The sequence below is a fragment of the Cyprinus carpio genome, chromosome B6, assembly GCF_018340385.1.
Source record: "Cyprinus carpio isolate SPL01 chromosome B6, ASM1834038v1, whole genome shotgun sequence".
NCBI classification, from domain to species: Eukaryota; Metazoa; Chordata; class Actinopteri; order Cypriniformes; family Cyprinidae; genus Cyprinus; species Cyprinus carpio.
In genome coordinates, this window is record NC_056602.1 from 13032139 (window position 1) to 13055441 (window position 23303).

General features: G+C 38.4%; 1 protein-coding gene across 2 annotated transcripts in view; it reads left to right on the top strand.

The window, feature by feature from the left end:
• The first annotated feature begins 2030 nt into the window (after nucleotides 1-2030).
• The window catches only part of LOC109061813 (LHFPL tetraspan subfamily member 4 protein-like), an 80494-nt gene continuing 59221 nt past the window's right edge, over nucleotides 2031-23303 (top strand). The window contains exon 1 of one of the 2 annotated variants that reach the window (XM_042725762.1): nucleotides 2031-3185. In XM_042725762.1, the coding sequence (XP_042581696.1) occupies nucleotides 2780-3185 (406 nt within the window). In that variant the 5' untranslated portion in view covers nucleotides 2031-2779. The remainder of the gene's footprint in view (nucleotides 3186-23303) is intronic. The other variant, XM_042725763.1, reaches the window with a different exon arrangement.

Here is a 23303-nt window from a genome sequence, read left to right on the forward strand (position 1 = left end):
TATTGAGAACAGGAATGTATAACTGAGTCCAAGGGAAACAACAGGTGGTAACAGCGATGGAAGACGATGATCCAGGAAGTGGCGGTGAGTAGATGCAGCAGGAGAGCGTGACACAGGCCTGAGATGAGCAGTCCGTGGTGGTAGTAGGTGCATCCGGTGGTGAAGAGTGGACAGGGTTCCGGGGAAGACAACAGCGAATCAAACAGCACAGAGAAACAAGAACGAGAACCAGGCAACCAGATGGGAAACTGCATAAAACGCTCTGACAAACACAAGACGAAAGACAGGGCAATAAATAGGGATCAGGTGATGAGTAACAGCTGGTGCAAATGAACAATCAACAGCGACGCCCACATGAAACAATCAGTGCAGACGAGCGACACACAAAACTCCACCCACATAGTGAAAACCTGAGACCACGGTTTACCAACCGTGACACATTCCCAACTCAAAATTTTCTAGTGACTAGTCACATCTAAAAATTTTTTTTTTTTTTTTACGGTGTTGTATATGGCTCAGTCAGTACTTCTACTCCCATATATGAAATACAGGGAATACAATGGAATAGTGGTTTACAATAAGGTTAGTAGTATACAACCCTACCCTAATAGTCAAATAATATTTTTTTTTAATCATACCCTTTTTTTTTAATCATACCCTAAAATGAAAATCCTAGAAACGCCCCTGGTCTTAATATAGTGTCAATAAAAAGTTTAAATTAAATCTGTTCAGATAAACCAATTGTAAATCTTCAGTATACATCGGTTAAACAGACTGCTCAATTCATTCATTTTGCAATGTGTTTGAACTTCGAAATGTGGTTGAGTAGACGTTCAATAGATGGATAAAATTATGACAGTATTAAGTCTTCATTTGTGTTTAGAAGATGAACAAAAGTTTTATGGGTCTGAAACAATATGAGGGTAATGAATAAATGATAACAGAATTTTCAGGTAAATTTAAAATTTTATAAATCTGCAGTATATGTCCTCATTGTCACTAAAGAGAACATTACTCACTGCTGTTGACTAAATACTGAAAAATGCTGAATATAAAATATAAATAAAAAATAAAATAAAAGAATTGTTAAAAACATAAATAAATAAAATTAAAAATAAAATAAATAAATAATTCATACAGTGAGGACTGTTTTTGGCGAAGTTTGTTGTGCTAAACACAACTGGAATGCAACTGTGTTGAAAGGATCATAGTTTTTTTTTTAAAAGTCATTTAAGGAGGAGAAAGCAATTCTCTTTCTCTTATACTAAATGTAAAAATAGTTTACTATTTTGCACTTATTGTTCCAAAAAAAGGCATCTGCCTAAAATTGTTTTAATTGTTTAATGTATTTTTGTATTTTCAAATGATAAAATAACTTGTATTTCAAATAGGTCTACATTTCTTACTCCAGTATTTTGTATTTGAATTTTTAGTATACTTTTTGATTGTATTTGTTCCCATCTCTGAGAATTCCCACAGGAGTAGTCATCAGGCAGTAGCTGTTTTGAGAAAGACAGACTGACAGTCCTTTCTCAATCCTGTTCCTATCGCTTCCTGTCTCTCCTCACACTGTCCTTTTAAATTAAAGGCAAAATGTCCAAAAGTATAGCATCATAGAAGACTTGAATAGAATATCAATTTATTGGCTTGATAAAATTTTCTTGGGTGTGTTAATTAAAAAATTACATATTGTTATCAAGAACAAACTAGAATCATCTACAGGCATTCTGAATAATGTGTTGTGCAAAGAAATTACAAAACAGTATTACATTTCAATTTGTAATGTGATTAAACGATAAAGACAAAAAAAGTCAAATTTGATGTTGAAATCACAGAGTGCAATTATGAATAAAAAAATTAATTATGTTTTTTGGTTTAGCCACTGTTCACTGATAAGTTCCTGTCATGTCTGCTAGCGTAGGTTATGCTAAATAAAAATAACTATACAGATATAAATGTGCTCTATAACGCATCTGAAAACAATTAGAGCTACTACTTTGTATTGACGCATGTTAAAGGGGCGTGTACTTGTTGAAATTTCTGCAATATCCAAAATCGTGTGCGCGCATTCACCGGCAGCTCTGAACATCACCAAAAGCGTGTGAGCGCAAAGAAATAGCCTAACAGGACAACGGAGAAGCGGTGGCTTGGAAAGGAAAGACAAATACCTAAACTGCGAAACGGATTGCCCTCCTGAATGAAACTCAGATGTTCTTGTCGACGGACACATACAGGTTATCATTACGACAATTGCGCGACGCCTCTCGCTGATGTTCCAGATTTCGTTACATCTGCTATCGCTCGTCTGCGGTAGATCCATCATTGAGAGCTTGACAGCATTACAGCCGATGAGAGGTGCACCGGATATACAATTTATACCCAGACACACAGAGCAGCGATAATGTGTATTGTCGGTTTTGTCATAGACATTTGTTTTGCAATGTAATTTGTCTCGCCTACTTTCTAGAACGGAGGTGGAAAGGAACAGAACGGGTTTTTTTTTTTTTCACCGAATGCATTATCATAAACCTCCCATCCATTATTTAACTGATTCATGATTAATTCTGGTGTGACAGAAAGACTGGCAAATCAAATCAAGGACGGATACCTCTTTACTGCTTCAAATCAGATCAAATCTTTATTTATCTCCAGTCAGTGGACTCGCGGCAGAAGCGCATTTCTGAGGGTACCGGTGGGGTAGATAGGGGGAGATAGAGACGCCGGAAATAGCAGAAACAAATCACTGGAGAGTAGACGGTTGGGAGCAAGCGAGAAAAAAATGCTACCTTCGCAAGAAGCCTCAAAAATTTACCATGACAACTATATGCGTAACTCTCGAACCATCGGTGTCCTGTGGGCCATCTTCACCATCTGCTTCGCCACCATCAACGTGGTAGTCTTCATCCAGCCTTACTGGATCGGGGACAGTCTGAGTACACCACATGCCGGTTACTTCGGGTTGTTCCATTACTGCGTGGGTGACGGTAACTCGAACCGGGAGCTGATTTGCCAGGGAACATTTTCCGACTTCAGCTCCATCCCGTCCGGCGCGTTTAAGGCGGCCTCTTTCTTCGTGCTGCTGTCCATGGTCCTCATTTTGAGCTGCATCGCCTGTATGGCGCTCTTCTTCTTCTGCAACACCGCCACCGTCTACAAAACCTGCGCATGGATGCAACTGCTTTGCGGTGAATATTTTTTTTATTATTATTATTCTGAAGGTTTTTGTGGGAAATAGATACATCTAGAATACACCATAATTCACCTTTAGTCCAGACCTTTAGTCACTTTCCAACAAAACACATGTAAACGATTGATGTAAGAACTGATGTCTGATTCTTGTTTATTTGAATGGAGCTCATTGTGGGTGCGTGTGTTTTCAGGGGGTTCAGTAAAGCTGTTTGTCAGTGATCATGATGCCTTCATGTTGCCTTCTTAGCGCAGGGTAAAATGTTATCATTTACACAATGTACTGTAGACCATTTCTTACTTTTTTATAGAGAACAAAAACAGGTAAGGATCAAAAACAGTAAACTATTTTGTGTTTTCTGTGCACTTAATGAATCTCTTTTTATGTTTGATTCCCATATCAATACAAATTCCGATATGACAGTGGTCTGTTTTCCTCTAGAACACAAGTAATCTACTATTAGCCTACTGTTTACTATTTCCTGGAATGGGGTAATTTAACTTTCTTGGGGATGCAAAAACAGCTGGGTGAACTTTTCCTGTTGGAAGGCACATACATAAATATGGCAAATATTATTTAGTTACATAATGTTAAATATTAGTCAGGTATTAATTAACAAATTATTGAAATGATTTAGCCTACTGGTTTTGATAATTTACTTTTATATTGATTAAATTGTACTATTTGGAGTTGGAGTTAAGCAGAAATGTAATACAAATATTAAAAGTCCACATTTTGATAGCTTTAATTCATATTAATTTATTAATAATTATTATTTAGGTTTAGCAGGAGTGACATTTGATTTTGCTGCATATGAAGTTTACAAAACGTTTTTTTAGTGGTTATATGGAATATTGTGAACCTCGATGTTATTGGGTTTTTGTTGTTGTTGTTGTTTTACTGTAGTGTCTGTTTACTTTTACATGATGGAAAAGAATGGGTATGAGTTTCTTTCCATTATGTTATTCTCCTTGTACACATTTTTTTCTCTCTTTTTGGAGACCATAATAGACTGCTAATTTGCATGGTGGATTTGGCAGATAATTTCTTACAACAAATACAGCTGTGTAGTACACAACCATATGCACATTAACACAATGTTAAACACTTACAACACCCAATCATTCTCCTGTTCCCACATTAGGCTGCAACCTTTTGTATGGCTTCTATACAATCTGTTATCTGTTAAATGCCATGCCTGCAGGGAGCTGTTGTTTCTTGTGCCTGCAGTGCTGTGAAAACATCTTTGTCCCCAATTTCTCAGTTTGTGGATTGTGGTACTGTGTGGTAGTGTAGCTTTGATGGTTAAACTGACACAATTGTTTGATGCAGAATTATCCAGGAACTCTCTAGAACCCTAGAGCAACATCCAACGATCAGGCCTCTCTTGCCTTGGCAAAGGTCAGTAAACATGACTCCATAAGAAATACATTAGGCTTAAAAAGGGATTCGTGGTGGAAACACGAGCTGGAAATGTGACATTTCTAGCTGGATGAATGACCATCACCTTCAGCTCAACCTTACTAAGACTGAACTGCTGGTGGTTCCAGCTAACCCATCGTTTCATCACAACTTCTCTATACAGCTGGGTTCGTCAACCATAACTCCTTCCAGGACAGCCAGAAACCTAGGAGTTGTGATGGATCATCAGTTAAGCTTCACAGACCATATTGCTACAACGACCCGGTCCTGTAGATTTGCCATATTCAACATTAGGAAGATTAGACCCTTCCTGTCAGAGCATGCCACCCAACTTCTTGTCCAAGCTCTTGTTCTCTCCAGACTGGACTATTGCAATGCTCTCCTGGCGGGCCTTCCTGCATGTACTATCAAGCCTCTACAACTGATCCAGAATGCAGCAGTGAGGGTTGTCTTCACTGAGCCAAAAACAGCCCATGTTACTCCTCTCCTCATCAGGTTACACTGGCTACCAGTAGCCGCTCGCATCAAATTCAAGGTACTGATGCTTGCCTACAAAACGACCACTGGCACGGCGCCAACTTACCTAAACTCACTAGTTCAATCGTATGCACCCTCCAGAAGTTTGTGCTCTGCAAGTGAATGACGCCTTGTGGTGCCATCCCAAAGAGGTTCAAAATCACTCTCACTGACTTTTTCCTGGACTGCTCCAAGCTGGTGGAATAACCTCCCGATCTCAATTCGAACAGCTGAGTCTTTACTCATTTTCAAAAAACATCTAAAGACTCATCTTTTTGGCCTGCACTTAACCAACTAATACTAGTACTTACCTTTTTCTTTTTCTTGTCTATAATATTAAAAAAAAAAAAAAAAAAAAAAAAAAAAAAAACCTGGCCATGTGTTCTGTACTATTCTAACTGAGACTTGTCATAGCACTTGTATACTGTTGTTGTTTTCTCGTTGATCTGATTGTTTCTACTGTTCTCATTTGTAAGTCGCTTTGGATAAAAGCGTCTGCTAAATGATTAAATGTAAATGTAAATGTAATGTAAATGAAACCACTGCTCACCAAAAAAAAAAAAAAAAAAAAAAAAACACGAAAGCTTGTCTCATGTTGGCTAAGTAGTAGCTGGATGATCCTCAAGAATTCTTGAGCGATGTGAACAAATTGTGATCCATTCAATTCTAAATGGAAAAAATAAAGTCCCACCCTATATAAATATGGTTTCTAGCTCCTAATAATTCTGACAGAGACAGTCTACAATGGTTTGGGAGTTTCATAACATGCTTTTCTTGCAAAAAAAAAAAAAAAAAAAGATATTTTGGAGTTTGAGGGCAGCACAGTTGGATTCCTGGTTGCTCTCAAGTATAAGGGGCTTTTCCTGTCATTAATGCTTAAACTATTTATACTGCACATGTATGCAGCTCATTACAGCTCCAAAACGGCCACCGGAGCTGATCGCGGCCACTTTTGTCTTACCAGTCATGCCATGGCACTTCCCAGAAGCTGCTCTCCACGCTGCTTCTGTCAAGATACACACATATGCCTCCTTCGATTAAATATAATGGCTAGTGTAGCCAAAATCCATCAAAATCTGTTACCATGACTAATCGCGAGAAGAAAAAATGACGTTTTAGTCGCATGACATCGGTTAATGGAAACACTGTCATTTCGCAATACCTTTTTATCGACATTTATAAAATAGTTATAAAAAAGTTTTGCACACATTTGTATTGGAAACGCGCTTAGTGACATACTACAGAAATATCTAAATCTGTAGCAAAGGCTATTCATGCTAACTATTTAGCTAAACAAAATTACAAAAGAAACCCATTAGATAAAATTTGCCCACTTCCTGAACCTTTTTTTCTACCTTTTCCTGACACATTTATTGATGAGCAGGTTGAATATGGTTAGGGTTAGAGACTTTATGGGATGGGCTTTAGGGGCAGGGGAAAGGAAGTTCCCAGTAAGGCAGCCTCCATTAAATTAAATATGATGAAGCAAAAAATGATAACAAATAAAACAGGGTTTCAGCATCTTGGTCACCAAATAATATATATAACCATAAGTGGCAATTATCAGGGACCAAACATGCTGGTTTGGAAGTTAAAATTGCGTTCTTTAATGTGTATCCAGATATAATTCTGAGAATCCTTTTATGATATCAAAGATGTCCTCTATCTGATATCATACTATAGCCTATCTATTGTGTGTAGCTGTGGTGTTTTGACAGTTTTCATAGTTTTGATATGCCTTTAAGATGGGCTCCTCCAGCTGACTTTAGCGCTTACCAAGGATTTTTTCCTAGATACCTAAACATCTTAAGAAGTTTTTTCGCTACACTGATGCTTTTGCTCGCTGTTTGGTCACTGGGGCAACTTGAGATGTAACTTCTTAATGAAACTGATAATGCTGAGTGAGATCAGAAAGTCAGACTCCAGGAGTCTGGTGTAGGATGTTTTGAGAAATAGTCCTGACTGTCAAATGACAATGACAATTTAACAATGACAATGGCAATTTATTTATATAGCACAATTAATTACAACTTCTGTCAACCAATGTGCTTTCCATTAGGTCATTAAAAACAGAAAAAAAAACACACACAACAAACAAACAGAAAAATTATAAAATCGTACAAATATCTCATCAGCCAAACGCTTTTGAAAATAAAAATGTCTTTAGCCTGGACTTAAAAATATTGTCTAATGGACAGTGGCAAGTCGGGTTGCAGCTATCGATTCTTTTTGTAATTGATTAATCTAGCACTTAATCGATCGATTAATCTAGCACTTAATCAGTCGATTAATCTAGCACTTAATCGATCGATTAATCGGATAAAAAAAAAAATTGTGTTTTTAAACAACCAAAACAAATAATGCATAACGAAAATGATGTGGCTGTAAAATGATCAAGCATTTGGCTTTTATTTAAAAAAAAAAAAAAAAAAAAAAAAAAACAGAGGTATTGATTCCAACTCCAACATTTGGCTCCAAAACTAAGCCTATGACTGAGCTGGGCGAGCAAAGCTGTCCATACTCCTTTGTGAAGTGCTGAGAGGGAGAAAAAGAGGAAAAGTTTAAAAGGGTTTAATTTATTAATATGCACAACAGGTTTCATGCTGTAATCTAACCCTGACATCAAAGTAAATATCTGTTTTATGTAGATTTCCACACCTGCAGCATTTACCCTTAGGCTACTAACAAATAAAATATAATTTCTGGGGTGAGCCTATTTGCTATGGTAACCTAGCTACCTGTGTGTGTTTGTGTGTGCACGCGTGCTGTGCGTGTGGAAGAGTGACGCCCCAGTCAGACCAGTTGCTTCATTGCAGTTTGGTACGGCAGAAATACATACATTTTCAATAGAACGCTGCATTTGGCTTGCATCACTTGCATTGCGGTGCATTTTAGGTGAAGCATCCGTTCAAAAATCACGTCACAACATCATGTCCCGGTGTATACAGTGAATACATGCTGAAATTATTGTTGCGTGGCTACATAAAAGTTTAAGCATATGTGATGCATTGCTGCGATTGGTCTGACTGGCGCGTGAGAGAGACGAGGGTGCATGCGTGTGTGTGTGTGTTCGAAGGGGTTCTTTTTTTTAGGCTATACTCTCTTGCAATTGAACGTGAATACGTTTACTACTTAAAAACATAAAAGCTAAACATCATATCTAGTCAAACCGCATCACGACATCGCTACAAATACAGTATGGGATTAAAATCAGCGAACATCAATGTATAGGCGCTTAGGCTATGTTACCTTGTTTCAGCAAGGCTTGGTGAAACAGCATGGAGTGGATGTTTTCGGTTCAGATGCTGAATCATTTAAGTCGTACTGCTGTGGAATGCCAGGTGTATTCTGCAGTAGACACATTGCACCTTGTTCTCTTTTTTTTTAAGAATGTAATGATCCCAAACTTTAGACATTCTCTGCCGTTTATGGACATCTTTACTCTCCGCCATCGTGCCAACTAAATTCAAAATGTATCATGCGCTATGGTGTGCTTCCTGAACATTGTCAGTGTGAATCAGATCCCTGCGCGTATAGTGCGCATCATAGGAATTTAACGAGGCTTCGAGGCAGAGGTTTTGCTTCGAGGAATTTTTGTAATCGAGTTAATCGAGTAATTCGATGAATCGTTTCAGCCCTAGTGGCAAGGCGTTCCAAAGCCTGGGGGCAGCAATACAGAAAGCACGATCTCCCCGGCACTTAAGCCTCGACTTAGGGGTAAACAATAGATCCTGGTTGGAAGACCGAAGGGATCTAGTGGGTTGATACTCGGTTAGTAAGTCACTGAGATAAGGGGGAGCCAAACCATTCAGAGATTTATAAATGAGGAGCAAAATTTTAAAATCCACTCTAAAAAAAAACAGGCAACCAATGTAGTGAGCATAAAATAGGAGTAATATGCTCCCTCTTTTTGACTCCACACAAGAGTTGAGCCGCAGCATTTTGAACAAGCTGCAAGTGGGATAAAGCTGTCTGGCTAAACCCAAAATTTAGTGAATTACAGTAGTCCAGCCTAGATTAAACAAAAACATAAATTACTTTTTCAAAATCTTTAAAAGAAAGAAAAGGCTTAGCTTTAGAAAGCAGACGGAGCTGAAAAAAGCAAGCTTTGACAACTGAATTTATTTGTCGGTCAAACTTTAAGCCATCATCAAAAATGAAACCATTGTTTTTTACCCATGATTTCAAACACAGTGACATCCCTCCCAAATCCAGTTTCAGGGAATTTGAGAATTCAGATGGACAAAAAACTATCATTTCAGTTTTCTTTTCATTGAAGATTAAAAAATTTAAGGAAAGCCAAGCCTTTACATCTGCCAAACATGCCATAAGAGACTCAAGACCCACAGAATTTCGTTGACAGGCAAATAAACCTGAGTGTCATCCACATAACAGTGAAAGGACAAACCGTGTTTTCTAAAAATGGAGCCAAGAGGGAGCATATAGAGTGAAAAAAGCAAAGGGGCCAAAATAGAACCCTGAGGAACCCCACAGGGCAAAAAAGCATTACTCGAGTAATGTTCACCCATCTTGACTGAAAAACTCCTATTTGCAAAATATGATTTAAACCAATCTAGAGTGACACCTCTTAAACCAACACAATGTTCTAAACGCTCAATGAGAACAGCATAGTCGACTGTATCGAAAGTGGCCGTCAAATCTAAGAGCACAAGGACAGCAAAATCATCCAAATCACATGATATTAAAATATCATTAAGAACCTTCAAAAGTGCAGTCTCGGTAGAATGGCATTTATGAAAACCTGACTGAAATGTTTCAAACATTGAATTGTCAGATAAAAAACTTTGTAACTGTGAAAACACAATTTTTTCCATAATCTTGGAGATAAAATGCAGATTAGAAATGGGCCTAAAGTTTGTTAAAACTGATGAGTCCAGATTCAGTTTTTTTAAGTAGTGGATAAACCACTGCATGCTTTAAACAGTCAGGCATAATGGCAGATTCTAAACTGCAATTAATGATGAGCAAAAGATACGGAGCAATGTCAATAAAAACTTGCTTAAATAAAGAAGGAGGAAGAATATCCAAAGACGAGCCCGAGGGCTTAAGATGCTCAACTATTTCCAGCAAATCTGGAAGTGAGACTAGTTTAAACTGACTAAAAAAAGTATTGGCGATGGAGGAATTAGACGGATTAAAAAACAAGGGAGTTATCCCCAGACGGAGATCCCTAATTTTACTATCAAAAAATAATAAAAATTCTTCACATGAAGGAGAAGAATCCCCAGAAAAACGACAGGCCAATGGGTTGAGAGTAGCATTAATAATGTTAAAAAGCGTCTTTGGTCTAGAACAGTTCTTGTTAATAATATCTGACAAATGTTGACATTTTGCTTTTTTCACTGCTTTCTGATATTTAAAAAGAGAGTCCTTTAAAATCTCAAAGGAAATATAAAGCCTGTCCTTATTCCACTTTCATTCTGATCTTCTACAACAACGTCTGAGAGAACTAATAGAATCATCAATCCAGGGTTCAGAACGGGTTTTAGACTGAAAAGTCCAGCATTTAAAACATTAGAACAGGTGGAGTTAAACCTGGATGGGTACTTGAGTACTTCTGCAGTACATTCTGTTATGTTGTCTTGGTTTTCATTTCTGTAAAGAAATTACGTTTTATAATGTCATACTGCTTTGCAGTTCGGGTGGTATACATGTCAACTTCTGTTTTCTTTCTATCTTGAGATTCCATATGAGATTTTATAGTCCTGAGTAAATGTATTAACATCAGATGTTTGTGCTTCACATAGTATGCATTTATTAAATTAAATCTTGCTTTTATCCTAAACAAGAATCTGTTGTTCTGTATGCCAGGGAGTGATATGCACATATATGTACATACCTTTTTAGATTGAATGGTGTTCTTTAAATTTGTACCTACCTCGGTCAGCCAAGTTTAAAACTAATGTTGTAATGCATATTTTGTTTTCTTAAAACCACATAATGTGGATATCATCACTGGATCACAAAATGTTTTTGTAGCTCTTAAAATTTTAGGTTATATTCTGTTTTCAGGAAGGAAATGGTTTATAAATGCTTAAATAAAAAGATAAAACAATATAGAAAACAACTAAATATATTTCTTCTTTCTTTCAAATTTTTCTTTGATTGAAACATTTGGTCATCACTTGTAAAACATGAGTCTGATGCTAGCTGTCATGATTGGATGTAATTTTGCATAGAAAATAAGTAAAAGTGCCCCACCATAACATTTCAGAACATAACTTGAATAACTGGGTGGTGAATAAGGCAGCTGGTAGAATATAGCTGCATATGTTTTTAAGTAATTTTTAAGTTACTGTACAGTTGTGTGGGTGTTAAAGGCACAATATGTAAGATTTTTTTATTAAAATATCCAAAAACCACTTGAACAGTGTTATATATTTTGATGACTTGTGTACTTACATTATCCCAAATGTTCTGAAGAATGTTTAAATCCAGAGAAATAAGCAATTTTAACTAGTGACACGGACCGTGTCCATAGTGTCATTGTGCCACCTGCCAAATGACGTCACACAACCTCGATTTCTGGTTTTGTTTTGTAGAAAACATGGAAACACCAAAGATGCTTTAATATGTTGTGCGTTTCATTAGACAGGTGATGACCGCACAGAGTAGCATTGTAACAGAACTTTCAGATTTATCTAGTGTGATAAAACAGCGCTGCTTCACACTCGTCGACTGTGGCATAGTAAAAACTCAAGTGTGTGGTGCTCATTCAGCGACCTCGTTTCACTTCGATGGTTTTCAGCCTCACCCTGCTTCATTCTACTACGTTAATAAATAATTAGCTAATCCATGAACATGATTTCTGCCCGAGTCCCATTGGAATTGCGGCATTCACTAAATTCCAGGGGTTTCATTACCACGACGTAAAATGGGTGTTTCTGAAGGTCTTGGTAAAACGCCCTCTTTCAAAAAAAAAAAAAAAAAAAAAAAAAACGAGGTCATCGATCATGCGCAGAATGCTGTTTTTTTTTTTTTTTTTTTTTTTTTTGCGCGGGCGTTTTTTAATCCCAGGATCTCAGATGGATAATGAAGGAGAAAACAGTCATACAGGTATATATTATATTTTATATCTATTATGTTTTATTGTCTTACAGTTAAGCTATTTTCGAAAACAAATAAACAGTCAAAAAATGTAAAACGTGCCGTAACGTTAGTACTCTACTTATGTTTTACTGTAAATTTTACTACAAACCAAACATGGATATTGACGTCCATGGTAATCACAAAATAAGCATGGGTTTGATAAGCCACTCACATCAGCCCCTTTCACACTGCGATTCCGGCAAATACACGGGTAATGTGTCCCGGCATTTGTACCCGGGTCGCTAGATTTTGCACTTTCACACTACCAGTGATTACCCTGGAATATGTGCGTGCGTTCACACACAACCCGTAAAGGTCCCGTGAAGACACGTGATATCAGGGTGTGACGTGTAATGTACGAGTCGAAAATGCTAGGCACGTTAACTTTCTCTTAAGCTGGCGAACGATCTCAGCTTCAGCGCGGAAAGTGAGGAACTAACTGATCTCTGCTTTGTTACAGTTTGCACATATTTGTTTCATCGCGAACGTTGATCTGCCTTCAAAACACGCTGAAAGAGTCGTGCGACAACGCGTGTCATCACTACGACACGGCATTAGATCTGGCTTTTGTTCACACAGCGCTCGTTCCGGGACTGAACCCGGCAATGTTACTAGGTCCCCGACCCGGGTTCAATTCCGGAATCAATCCCGGGACGTGTTTGCTTTCATACAGAAGTCGACCCGGCAATGTTCCGGCAATTTGCCAGGTCCGATGTGCAGTGTGAAAGGGGCTAATAGTCAGACATGTACAACAGTGCTCCTGTTCACACCTTTCACTCCTCAAATGTTTTATTATCGATCTCTTTCTCTGTAGTGTGACAGTCCACTCTTCAGGAAAGTGATGGTTTGGGAGATAATACATCAGAAGATCCTGTAAGCCCTGAAGCAACCAGTCCTTCAAACATTATCAAATATCTTATGTTCTTTCTGTGTAAATTCAATTTAGGATGGAATTGTGAATAATTACAAGAGTTTTCTTTACAAGCAGTGGGCTTTGGAAAAGTACTGAGATGAATAAAATCTGAGGTTTAACTGCAGACTTGTCTTGTGTGATAGAACTCATGATAGAATGGATGTGAAGTCAGTAAGCTTATTGAAGTGAAATCGGTATATCATAACTGAATAGTATATTGTGAACATGGAACGATCAGGACAGGTATCTGAAGGCATAACTATATTAATGTAATCTGACATGAAACACCTGAGATCAGGACAGGGATCTGAAGTTATTACTGTATTAATGTAATCTGACATGAAACGCCTGAGATCAGGACAGGGATCTGAAGTCATAACTGTATTAATGCAATCTGACATGAAACACCTGAGATCAGGACAGGGATCTGAAGTCATAACTGTATTAATGTAATTTGACATTGAAACACCTGAGATCAGGACAGGGATATGAAGTCATAACTGTATTAATGTAATTTGACATGAAACACCTGAGATCAGGACAGGGATCTGAAGTCATAAGTGTATTAATGTAATCTGACATGAAACACCTGAGATCAGGACAGGGATCTGAAGTCATAACTGTATTAATGTAATTTTAACAGTATGAATGTAATTTGACACGAAACACCCTCGATCGCGGAAAGATTACCTTAAGTTGTAACAGTATGAATATAAAAAAACCCATGATCTCGGAGAAGTAACGCTATTTGAAGCAATTTTAGCAAACGGCTTTCCTCCCAATCTGCGCATGATCGTTGACCTATGCAAATTATCAATTAGGCCACGCCTGCCCGATGACGCAATATCTGTTACGCTGTTCTGAAATCCCTGGAAAAAAAGTTCTAGCCATTGGATTGCGTCGGCTGTGGGGATGAAGACCACAACTCCCATGATTCCACACTCTTTGTTTATTTTGAATATGTACCCTCTAGTGGTGAAAAATTACATATTGTGCCTTTAACAGCAATTACAAACCATCGGTCAAACTGACTCAGTCAGTGAAAGCAACATACTATCTCAAACAGAAATCCATCAATTCCTGACAACCATCATTTACTGCTGATTTGAAAAATGAAGGGCGATATTAACACCCTATTAAAGGCACAATATGTAATTTTTCGTCGATAGAGGGCGCATATTCAAAATAAAAAGAGTGTGGAATCATGGGAGTTGTGGCCTTCATACTGTTTAAACATACTCGATACGACGGAAATCGTGGGTGTGTGACATCATTTGGCAGGCAACATAATCACACTGTGGACACGATCCATGTCACTAGTTAAAATTGCTTATTTCTCTGGATTCTTCAAAACATTTGGGATAATGTAAGTCAGCAAAACATATACCACTGTTCTAGTGGTTTTGGGATGTTTTAATAATAAAATCTTACATATTGTGCCTTTAAGCTTCTTTCTGTTTTTGTTTAAGATTTTTTCAGTTTCTTCCACTGAACTTTCAGGCTGCCATCTCACACATTCATAGTGAGCAGCTGGTCTTTGTCCCCCTGTCTTCTGCTGGTTAATTGAAACCCTTTTTTACTTTCAGACTTGGGATACGGTAGCCATGATTAATATGCTTTGTAAGGGAAACAGGTCAATTTAGCTCAAAGGGAATCATTTAAGATTTTAAAGGGAATTTGAACAGAATCACTGTTTCATGGCTGATCAACGAAACGGCCAGCGATTCGTTGAATGAGCCATATAACATCAAATTTGCAATGGATATTAATATCCAAAGTATAGTGAAAACACTATTAATTAGCACAGTAACAAGATCGGCAGTTTAAGACATTAACTTGTAAGCACAAAACACAAGATACTTCTCTTTTCAATATGAATAAGGCTTTATTAGATCAATCTAAGACATATAAACTAATCTAACACATAAGCACACACACTCACACATTCACACAAGTTGCAGGACGATAGAGAGTTAGGGAAGAATGAGTTTAAGAGAATGAAAATGTGTAATCCCAAGTTTACAGCAATACGCGAAATTGCATAGACATGAACAACCATCAATCATTTAGTTAATTATCACTTTGATTTAGTTAATGAGTTTGGTTTTATTTATATTAGATACACCAGTACAGATCAGAGTCTGGAGGTAAAGTTACTTGCGTTGCCTGTGTAACGGGGGTTCCCTTTGTTGTTGTTGAAAAGGGGGTTTCCCGAGGTTGCTGATTGGTTGGAAGTTCAGTAGTCGTTGAAGTGACGTCTTGGGAAGCCCGTGGTTGGGCGCTGGCTGACGATGCGGAGTTGTGGGCTGGTTGAAGTTTCAGACGGGCACGCGAGGTCAGACTCGGAGACACGTCGTTACAAAACTTAACTCAGAACACGAAACTCTCAAACGGAAAGGAAAGAAACTAAAGTAAAAGAACAGAAGTAAAGTTTGACGAGACTAGGTGGTGTTTCTTCTCATCGTGGCTAAGCAGGCCGAAGCACGCTGGAACCACGCTCAAAGAACTCTAAAAGTGATAACAAAGCATGACTAAAAGCAAAAGCTAAAAAGCAGGCTAAAAGCAAAATTTGATGGTGTCCTGAGTATTTAAACTGGCTTTTTGGCCACACCTCAAATGTTGTCTTGACCAATTAGATATTGTCTTTGCTCGGGGTGTTGCGATGTTTGTCCTACCCATTCATAAATCATATGTTATCTTATCAATCGTGTGGTCCGAATTTTCCCGCTCTTGCAGAGTATAATTTTGGACATGATTCCTATGATAAGAATATGATACATTTGACAAATAACTAATGGTCAGAAATGTTTCAAGCAAGAAGATTCGAACACACACATACTAAACAAGAATATGAATACTTAAGCTATTAAATAGTTATTAAAAAGACATACACAGTAAGAGATTAGAAACATGATAGTGAAATTTGTGGGTTTCATAAATGATAGGAAGTTAAGCAATGGACTGATATTCCTTTAGAAGTCTTTTTGTGTTCATCTGTACAAGACAGTTTCTCTGCTTTTCTTTGACATAATGTTCTGTGGGAACCAGAGGTTAAAAGGTCCCCTTAGGAATTTCAGTCTAGTTCTGCTAGGTGGGGGAAGTCAATCCAACGATCTTGTTTACTCTCATGAGTTTACATGTGATGGTCAGGCTGTGCATCTCTTTGACCAGCAAATCTTGATCCCTCTCCCCAAATTTGACAATCTTTTCTCTGAATTGAAATTGTCAATAATTGTTCTAATGGTGTTAATGTTGAAAGCTGTTCTCTGAAAGAGTTGGTTGGTTATCTTGCTTCAGACTGTGGTGCTTGGAGTTGATTTACAACATCCTGTTGCCTTTCTGTGGAATTCGGCTCCTCATGTTTCAACCATGCTCACGATCGAATCTTTGATTTGTCTGGTTCGGGTCTGATACGCTACACTTAACTATTATAACGGTTACCATATTTTACGACACACTCGGGATCACACAATGTAAAAAATACAAATCACTACAGAAAAAAAAACAGGCCGTTTTATATATTAATATTTGGGAAACAGCTTACATGTGAAGAAGTGTAATAGATGGTCAGAATTGTTGGTACCCTTGGTAAATATGAACAAAAAAGGCTGTGAAAATAAATCTGCATTGTTTATCCATTTGATCTTTTATTTTAAAAATGTACAAAAATCTAACATTTTATTGGAGAATAAGAATTTAAAATGGGGTAAATCTCATTATGAAATAAATGTTTTTCTCTAATACACGTTGTACGTCTCTAATACATGTAATACACCCTTTTATTCAATACTTTTTGCATCAAACTTTTGCCAAAATAACAGCTCTGAGTCTTCACCTATAATGCTTGATAAGTTTGGAGAACACCTGACAAGAGATCAGAGACCATTCCTTCATCCAAAATCACTCCAGACCCTTCAGATACCCAGCTCCATGTTGGTACTTCTCTTCAGTTCTCCCCACTCATTTTCTATGGAATGGCCATGGTAGAATATTTGTTTTATGCTCAGTGACGGATTTTTGTTTTGAATTTGATGTTTGTTTTTGAAACATTGTCCTGTTTTAAGATCCAACCTTGTTCGATTATAAGATGTCTAGTATGGACAGTTAGTTTTTAAATTTTTTATCTGTTGGTATTTAAAGCTGCAGTCAGTACATTTTTTTGGTCAAAAATGATCCAAAATCAATATTTGAGCAAGTACATTACCAGGCAGTGTCCAAAACTATCGCCTTACTTTAGCCCGATTCACATCGGTTAGCTTGTAATACTGTTTTCAAATTTGAGTGGTACTGGTAGGTTTTCGCAGGAAATTTGAACATGTTGCTGCCTCATTACGTCACTTCTGTAAACATAAAAAAGTTTTCCCAGCTACTAGGCTATCACATGTGAGGATGCTGCAGTTGACAGATCGTTCAAAGCCTTTTCTCACAGCAGCTGGAATAATTAAATGTCAAAAATATTTTGATAGCGGATTGTAATCTAGAAAGGATTATATGAAACATGTAAATGAAATTAAATTCCAGTTTTATATGTGCTTCTGATTACAGATAGCCTGGGATTACACAAGATTTGTGCTTTAAAGACTACCAGTTCAAAGGGTTATTTTTTTGATTTTTGGTTTGAAGGTAGTTTATTTTTATTATTTTGGTTTGGTTTGTTTATTTGTGTTTAGTTTGTTGGTAAATTGAAATCTACTCACACTATACACAGTCACGCAATGCTGATGTTAACATTAATAATTTGAGAATAAAGTACATCAATAATAATAATAATAATAATATGCATGGTTTGATGTGATATGCGCTTACCGACTGTTAGATTTATTAACCATTGTAGTGCAATTTATTGTAATGCTTTTTTCCTCAGTTGGTCAGAACAAACGTGGCAGACTTGTTACTTGTTCAGATGACAATATCCTGTGAAAATTCTTATTTGGGTCATATATTCCAAGGCATAGGCTAGAATCTGTGATTACTAAGTATAGGCTTCACACTAGTGCGGTGACGGACAGCCACACATACTCCTCAAAACATTAGATTCATCCACGCTGGAGCCATGCCAGAGTACAACCCATGCAAGGAAGATAATTCTACAAGTATTATTTTTTTCTTTTATTATTTTTTCCTTTTAGTTTTGTTATGGATGATTCTGCCTCACCACGTTCTACTGTGTTGGATTAAACATCGCCACATAAGCGCAGTTGTCCGGGGACGGTCCTCGAGAGAGCCTCGCTGCCTTTGTGGAGTGGGTGCTGGTGAGTAACAGTTCGCTGCGAACTACTTTCTATGCTGATGAGGAACTCATCAACCCCAATACTGACTCCGGGCCCAGCCCACCACAGATGGACAGCCAAAGCCCACCATGACCGATGAGCCATCGCTGATTGGAGCGACAAAGCTGAGGATCACAATGGAGCCAGAGCCTCATAGATCATCTAACTAAGTGTGAGAGCCTGCAATGAAGCCCACCATGGAGGATGTCACAGTGGAGCTCTAGGGCACGGAGGAAAGCCCCGCCCACTGCACCCCTGTTGAGGGTGAGCAAAGGCTGAGATCATAGGGAGTTATGGATGTATGTGGACATGCCTATTCTTCCCCTTTCTTCTTCTGAACTCTCTGCCTGTCCTGTTACAGCCATGGAGGTCATTTCCCTGTCCATGGCACTCCCTGTAATAGATGTTGCCAATTTGTGTGTGTGTGTGGGCTGCTCCTCCCATGATGGTTACGTCTATCCCTGAACTGCCAATCTGCCCCGAACTATCTGCTTGTACTGTGACAACCACGGAGGTCATTCCCCTGTCTGCCATGCTCACAGTGTAAGGAGTCACGATCTGGTGTGTGGGCAGGCCAGAATCTGCTGTTGATCACAATTTCCCACCCAGCCTCTCTTTCCTGCCTACTTTTTTGGTAGTTACTTTCTGGTGTGTGGGTAGGCTGGTTTCTGTTGTTGATCCTGCTCACCATCTGTCTTGGGGGGAAAATCACCACAGGTCTGCCAGTCTCCATCGGTGTTGTAGGTGTAAGATCCCTTGTCTCTGCCACCAGCCTCTGAGTCCCAGACTTCGTCTTGGCCCGTCGACTCCACCATGGCTCCTTGCTCCCTTATCTCCACCTTGGCCAGTCAATCCACTAGCTCCGCCAGGCTCCCTCATCCCCCCACTAGGACTAAACTCCTCTTGCTTCCACTCTTCCCTCTGTTCTTCTGGCTTCGTTGGGCTCCTCCCTCCCTCCAGCTCCACCTTGGTCCTCTGTCGCTCTAGGTCCACCGTGGCCTTCCAGATCCCCACCTGTGCCTCGGTCGCCTGAGTCATCTACTCCGCCTTGGCCCTCCGGATCAACCCCATCACCCTGGCTTGTTGGATCTCCATCTCAGCCTTGGGCTTTTGTTTGTTGTGTTTCGATATCATTGGTCGTCCCCCTAGAGTAGTCAGCCCTTCCTCCACCATGACTCTTCCCTCTATCAGCTCCACCGTAAGCCTCCTTCATGGCTCCAGTCTGGGTCCCACCTGGCACCTCCTGCTCCTCTGCCCTCCTTTTTGTAGCTTTTAGAGAGTTGTGATACAATATATTTAACTTGTATGGTCTAAAAAAAATTTTTTTTGCAACATTATAGATAATAAACATTCAACATTACAACAGTGAAACAGAACAGTAATAGTTTGTAATAGCATGCCTTCAAAAATGAGTGTTTCCCAATTCGGGGTACCCCAAACACCGCACATTTGTATGTCTCACTAATAAAACACCTCATTCAACATCAACTCATTATAGAGACTCCAGGGCTTTGTTCCACTCTGCTTTACACATACAGTATACTTGCAAACTCCCCTTATCAACCATTTTGGAATTGAATTCCACATCATCAAATGGGTGAGGAAAGTTGATATGGATGGTCCCTCAATCCCCGATTTTGATCAAGGGAAGCAAATCTAGTAGTGCTACATAATTTTGTACGCCAGCCTCGAAGTTAGCATTACCTTGGTTTCCTTGACAACCAACCTGTCACAATTGGTCCAAGGATGAAGACTGATGAAAATAAAATGAGGTTTATTAAATAAATCCACAGATAGCCCAACTGCGAGACAGCTGTGTATAACACATACAATACCAGACAAATGAAAGGTCAAACAGCAGCAACTTAAATACAAGACAAATAAGGGCAATAATGATGAACAGTTGAGTAGATTAAATGAATTACCATGACAACTAAAGAGTGGCGGGAAAACTGAACAAAGACATGTGACTGAAGAAAACCAATGACAAGTCCATGAAAAAAAAACTAATAGATGATTAAGCTAACTAAACAGAGCCTTGACAAAGCCGGGATTTTTCCATTGGCTTTTGTATTTTTCCACGAAAAGTTTTATGATTCTCACACTTTTTGTTCTTCAAGAGCTTGTCAGGTGAATACAATGTTGATTAATTTATTTATTTTTTTGTGATCAACTTTTAATTTTTTATATTAACAAAACAATATCCATCCAAAGCAACAAACAAACAGGGAAGGGGGTGCAACAGACATATAATCAATAATTTACAATTTGAAAAGGAGAAAAAAAAAATTACATGGTCCTTCCTTTACGTATTCCAAAATGTCAGAAGAAAAACATTGCCATGCATCAATAGTCCCAGGTTTAGCTCTGTTAATTCGTGCCATTTTGATTTCCAAAATGTACAAAAAAATTTTAAATAAATAAAGTTGTGCCATAAGGGTGTGGAGTTACAAAATTTGAAAGGTCCTCCTATCAGGCGTTCCACCCTTTTCCAGATCCTAATAGAATTGGCCACAACCGGGCCAAATTTATATTTATCATTTTTATTTCCTGTGCCGGCAAATAAAATTTATTGGAGCCTATGTGGTTTAACCTTGTCAGCTTTGATTACTCTCCATGAAGCTTTAGATTGAGGATCAACCCAAATATGAAGAGCCTTAAAATGAAATGACATATAATATAATTCAAAATTTGGAACAGCCAACCCTCCTGAAAGTATAGGACGCTGCAATGTGACAAGTTTTATTCTGGGTCATTTACCATTCCAGATAAACTGGGAAAGTATGGAATTGATCTCCTTAAAGTAACCTGGAGGAGGGGAAAAGGGCAGAACAGTAAATGGAGACCAATGCTAACCTGTCATTATGTACTTTACAGCATATAAAAACAAATCTACCATCATCATCATTCCCAGTATTTTCAGTAGTTAAATGTAACCTCCTATCGACTAAGATAAGTACCCCCTTAGTTTTATTATGAGCATAAGAGAAGGCTGCCAGTTTTTAATACTTGTTTTGAAATGTGCCACATCGCATTGTTTTAAATGGGACTCTTGTATCAGGGCACAGGAAATCGATTTATGCAAATATTCTAATATATGGATACGCTTAATAGGAGAATTTAGGCCATTCACGTTCAGTGATAATATATTTAGAACATGCATTGTGTGCTCGCAATGCCAAGATTTTGTCTAAGTGAAACAACATAAAAGCAAGACCATACTGCCAGTGATGTTAGTTTGTATCCTAGATACCAATCCACCTGCATAATGCTTTTAAAGGAAAAGCATAATAAATAAAAGTATTGATGTCTGTTGAAGGGCATAGAAAAAAAAAACAAGAAAAAGTAACAACAAACAACTATGTACAAAATCCAAAGCAGATAACACATTAACATGAGTGTAGGTCTGCATAAACAAAATAAGCACATGTTGATGTGTGACCAGTCCACTTCAATGCAAGACATGTCCCCAAAAGGCCCACTAAGCCAAAAACATAATGATTGAACCTGCTCTCCATTAGCCCGAAAGATAATAATAATAAAAAAATAATAATAAAATAAAATTAGGCAATATTATCTACCAGACAGCGGACAAGCGTACAGGACAAGGGCAGGATTCCAAAAAGAGATTAACAAGTGCCCCTGGCCATCTTGTTATTGTTCTCTTCAGGGCAATTAGTATCACCACAGACCTCATCGTTGATTTTCCCTCATTGAGCTGAAAGGATGGAAACGGTAGCCGTTGTGTTCCCGCTGCTTTGTAGCGCTGCAGAATACATCTTCTGTGACAGTGAAGTAACAAAATCCTCTGCCTTTTCGGTAGAGTCTAACATCATCTGCTCACCTTTGTGCCGTAGTTTAATTATTGCTGGATATGTGAGGAAGGGCTGTAGACCAAGTGCTGTCATCTTCTTCAAGATCGGGAAAAAATAGTAGCGTGACATTGTCCTTCGTATATTTCACCAGATACGCCTGCCGAGCACCTTTCAAGATCACCGACCTGTCATGCCATCTTAGTACACGGAAGATGAGAGTACACGGCCAATCAGAGTTTTTCCTTCCGTCATATACGCGATGGGCCCGGTCAATCTTGATGTCACGGCCTTTTAGTGAAGGGATCCACTTGGAAAGATTAGCTCTGAGGAAGCCAGCTGCATCAGAGCCCTCCGCCCCTTCTGGCAACCCCACCAGTCGTATGTTATTGCTTTTGCTCTTATCTTCAATGTCCGTCATTTTTTCGGTAAGTTGTTCCAGCTGATTTCTTAAGTTTGTGACTGTCCTCCTATCCTCACATGCAGCTGCTTGAATGGAAACCACAACCGAATTGAGTGTACTTTGTTGCTCTTTGAGCGCTAGCTTAATACCATTAGCTATAGCTGCGTCCAGATCCTCTCTGGAGATGGTGGAATCTTTGAATTTTTTCTTTATTGGCGATTGTTCAATCTCTCTCTTCTGAACGTACTTGACTACTGGGGTACTCATAGTGGGCTAGGTAAAGAGTGGTTCAAAATTTACTGACAGGATATATTTAATTTCTGACAAAGCAGAGCAGAGTGAAGGACTATGCATGCATTGCAAAATCTTTTAATCTTTAATTCACATCTTTTAGTTGGAAATTTTTAGCTAGTTTACAAGAAGTATAAACACAACAAGGCTGTAAAAGCATGTTAATAGTAGATGAGTTTTCGAGTTCACCGTTATGATGAACTTGAACGCCCCCTCTGTAGTCCCATTTAGTCACTTATTTGCGTCATTGAAACATTAATTTCCTGTTTAACACTGTAAAGCTGCTTTGACTCAATCTGTATTATATAAAGCGCTATATAATTAAAGGTGACTACCAAATTCTGTGACACTCCACTTTAAACAGTAAATTTAGGAGATC